This window comes from Merops nubicus, unplaced genomic scaffold, assembly GCF_000691845.1.
Source record: "Merops nubicus isolate BGI_N331 unplaced genomic scaffold, ASM69184v1 scaffold17074, whole genome shotgun sequence".
NCBI classification, from domain to species: Eukaryota; Metazoa; Chordata; class Aves; order Coraciiformes; family Meropidae; genus Merops; species Merops nubicus.
In genome coordinates, this window is record NW_008606370.1 from 1 (window position 1) to 3,833 (window position 3,833).

At 40.4% G+C, this 3,833-nt stretch overlaps 1 protein-coding gene across 1 annotated transcript in view; it reads right to left on the minus strand.

The window, feature by feature from the left end:
* Positions 1 to 1,599: 1,599 nt before the first annotated feature.
* C9 (complement component 9) overlaps positions 1,600 to 3,833 on the minus strand; it is a gene marked incomplete at both ends in the record, with an annotated part of 11,036 nt that continues 8,802 nt past the window's right edge. Inside the window, 2 exons of the mRNA XM_008939635.1 lie at positions 1,600 to 1,778; positions 3,424 to 3,552. Coding sequence (XP_008937883.1) covers positions 1,600 to 1,778; positions 3,424 to 3,552 — 308 coding nt within the window. The remainder of the gene's footprint in view (positions 1,779 to 3,423; positions 3,553 to 3,833) is intronic.

A 3,833-nucleotide genomic window follows, 5' to 3' on the forward strand; every position in this document is an offset into this window, starting at 1 on the left:
ATGGGGGTTATGTTTCCTCTTTTCCAGGCGGTGTCCCTGGATGTTCAAAACCTGCATTTTCTTCCTTTAATAAATGAACTATATTTTTGTCAATTAAGCTTTTAACTATTCAACTCTTCATAGCTGTTATTAGGTAAAAAAAATAGGGTTCTCCTGGTCCAACAGGATATTAAAGATCTGCACTGCTGCAGACCTCCTCTGCAGAAAAACTGAAGGAAGAAAGGGCCTATAGCCATAAACCTCACTGAGCTGGACGTATTAAAAAAGACTTCACAGAAAGAGTTGAAGGAAGAAGATGAATGAGGTACATGCTAAAGGCAGGGGAGGGAGGCACTGGTATATTTGGGGTGATCTCCAATCGTTAAATTAAATTTAAATTAAAGTTTTCAATAAGCAAGCTTCTCTGTATGAAGTAGCGGAGGACAAATTTAAATGGCAGGAGAGTAACAGAAACGAGCTTGTCTGTGTCACAAGCAAGATTTAAACTGCCATCTGGGATGAAATCAGGAAGTTCCCATGATCTCAGTCCTACAGCACTGCAAGGACTGCTGCACTGCTGTACATCTCAAACCACTGGTGTTCACTTAAACTTGCAATGCACTGTGTCAGTATTATCTCTTACATGGGTAACAGCAAATACCACTACAGATACCTAGAGTGGCAATTAGCAAACATCATAGCTCTTTTCTAAAAAGCGGAATGATTTTAGGGCAGCTACAGGATTATTTGCTTGAGCACAGCATTATGCAACTCTAAGAACAGGCTTCAAACAGCAGTGTGACAAAGGTAACACAATTAACTTCATCTCTCTAGATTTCAGCAGAGTATTTCATATTCCTTTGCTGAATTTGAAATGATGAGAAATTAACAGACAGGTGATGTGACCTGTCAGAAACACTGCCAGGTAGCTAATGATGGGGTTAAAGTCATATCCGTAAAGAGGTTTTCAATGGGCTCTGCCAGACCTGGACTGCAAGTATGCAAGGGCCAATCTCATTGTCATTATGGCTTTTACCATTCCAAACCACTCAGTCCTTATATACCTTTGTTCTTACCTTTCAAAAAGAAAACTCTTTTCATACAGCTTTCTTCCATGTAGATCTTCTGGTGCTTAGTAAGATAGCCAAGTTAACATTAATACCTTTTCCTCGGCAGGGACACCAATTTATTTTTGTTTTCTCAACTTGGCTGCCTTTATTATGAAACTCTTTGAGAATACCCTTCCACTCCCCTCTCCAAACACATTTTCCAGTGGTTGTCCACTACATTCAAAAATCACTGAATAAGACTGACAGGTAGGTGTAATGGCACTAGAATTAGCTCAGACTTGTTTCCTTTAGAACAAATACAGATGATATTATGACAACTATTTTATTCCTTTGTAATGTGCCTCTGATTTAATGTAAAAATCTTTAACATATCAACATAGACAAGGTACAATGCCAAGTTATTTAGTAAATGTTGGGAGGAGCAAGAGGAGTAACTGTATTAAAGCTTAATAAACATACTTGTGTCTCATAAATAAACTTGGAGTCTCACTTCCATCTTAGGACAAAAGCTTTCAAGCCATTAGAGCCATAGCTTTGAAGTTTTACTTACCCGTTGCTGTATCACTACTGGAGCATCAATCAAAGACTTAGCCCACTCTATGTAATCTTTTACATTCACCATTTTTAATCCTCGCAATAATGTTTCTTTTATTTTAACTGAAAAGTCAATCGTCCCTCCATCAACTAAGGAAAGTACATCATCAATGATAGCATCATCCTCAAGTTCTGCTGCAGAAAGGATGAAGAGAGGAGGAAGAAAAAAGCTTAACACCCAAACATCTTGAAGAACAGTTGTTCTTTTAGCATAGCCAGTTCATCTCTACAAACTGACCACAGAGAGGAGAGCCCTTCATTCACTGGTTTCCTTTCTTTGCTCATACCTCTTATGTGGGAGGAAACCTTCAATTTTGCAATTAAATCAGCAAACCCTATATTCCAAAGGAAAAGATGGGGTAGGGCAAAAAGGGGCACATTTTGGAGATCAAAGCTATTTGATAACAAGCCAAAGGTAATATGAATGATGCTACTGTATTATCTGAGCTGAACCAGAAAAGGGCAGGAATTAGAATAGTAGGATCTTTTGCTTCATAACTGAGAGAAAAAGAGCACAGAAAAAAACTTGCCTCTTCTGTGCTCAGTAGTAAATCTCCTTGCCTTTTGCAGATTTTAGATCATGTGATAAAAAACTCATGTCCAGACACACAAAGGAGCAGAGAGTGACAATGACAGGCAGGGGAGCTACAAGTAGCCTAATCAGAGAAAGGAAGCCCCTTCCAGGACTTCTCCCAGGCCTGTCCCAGCAGAGCCATTAGCCCTGCAGAATGATGCTAAGGATGACCCAATAATAGCAAGATGACCCAATGGAAAGGCTCACTGGATGCAAGGAAGGTTCTTTTGGGACTACATACACTTCAATACATCATGTATTTTTAGGAGAGTGCCATGAAGAGGTAAGGGGAGGATCAAGGTGGCTTTGGGAGGAACACACATGGGAAAATACAGGGATAAAGGCAAAAAGGGTGACTGATGGCATGTGGAAAGGTAGCTGATCAGTGAGCTTGTCTGCCATGTACAGATGTTCATCTTCACAGTCTTCCCTAACTTGCCATGTCTGTGTGAGGCAATTGGAGATAAAAGGATCCAAGGACAAACTGCTGGGTATACTGAGCACCTAAAGCCAGTTACTGGAGTGTTCATAGTGTGTGGAGGTGTGTGTGCTGGTGTGCATCTGGTGATCTGTACCAGAAATGGGAGTGGAGGAGGTGTGGGTCTTGAGGTGTTGTATATCTGTGTGCCAGTAACAGAGGAGACTAAGGATCCTGTTACTGGTTCAATTTAATATCTCAGGTCAGTGGCTAAATCGGGTCTGTATTGGTTATATATGTATATTGAGGAGGGGCTGAAATACTTGGGACTGGTGCAGTCTGAGGAGAACATCTGCTCTAGCTAGTCCTGTCTGAGCAGGGAGGTTGCACAAGATGGCTTCCAGAGGACCCTTCCAACCTCAACCACCCTGTGATTCTGTGGTGTTTCCCACTAACAGACTTTCACCCTGATCAGATGGAGACAAAAGCAGGATGAAGCCACTGGAGCTGTTTGTGTTTGCTTGAGCCCTGTGCTTTTGTCAATATTGATTTGTGTAGCCAGCAATGTGTTTATGTATACACGTGTTAGGTAAGTGTGTTTGTCCATGTGCCTACTGGGAACACGTGCTCAGCCTGCCTTGACCTGGGAGCATGGAATTATGGCAGCCTCACCTCTACTGGTCTGCCAGATTTGGTTTTTTCCTTAGCACTACTGATTATAAAAGAGGAACAAATTCGTCTTGTGTTTCCTAAGCAAAAGATAGAATGTAAAATAAGGATATACTTACAGTTTTCCTTTGTATAAATCTTTTCACATTTACCACCATCAATATTAACGTCAGCTTCTAAGTCTTTATATGCAATATTGGCATCTAAGTGATACCCGAGGCATCTTTTCACATCTTCTACAGTGATACCTGGAAGTGAAAATATTTAGGTGATTAGAGGGATTGAATGGCCATAAATAACCTGATGTTATTATTCTCAGAGAATAAATTTCAGAGGTATTGCAAATGTTTACGGCTTTCTTCAACCCATTTATCTTTTTCCTCTTTTACTAAATGAATGTGAGGGTGATTGTAATTGAAGTGCCTGCACAGAAGCAGGTGAGTTCTACAGTGATTAGGAAAATACCAAAACCCTCAAAAAACAGATTTCTATTTTTCTTGATCTAACTGAAAGCAGATGTCCCTCCAGG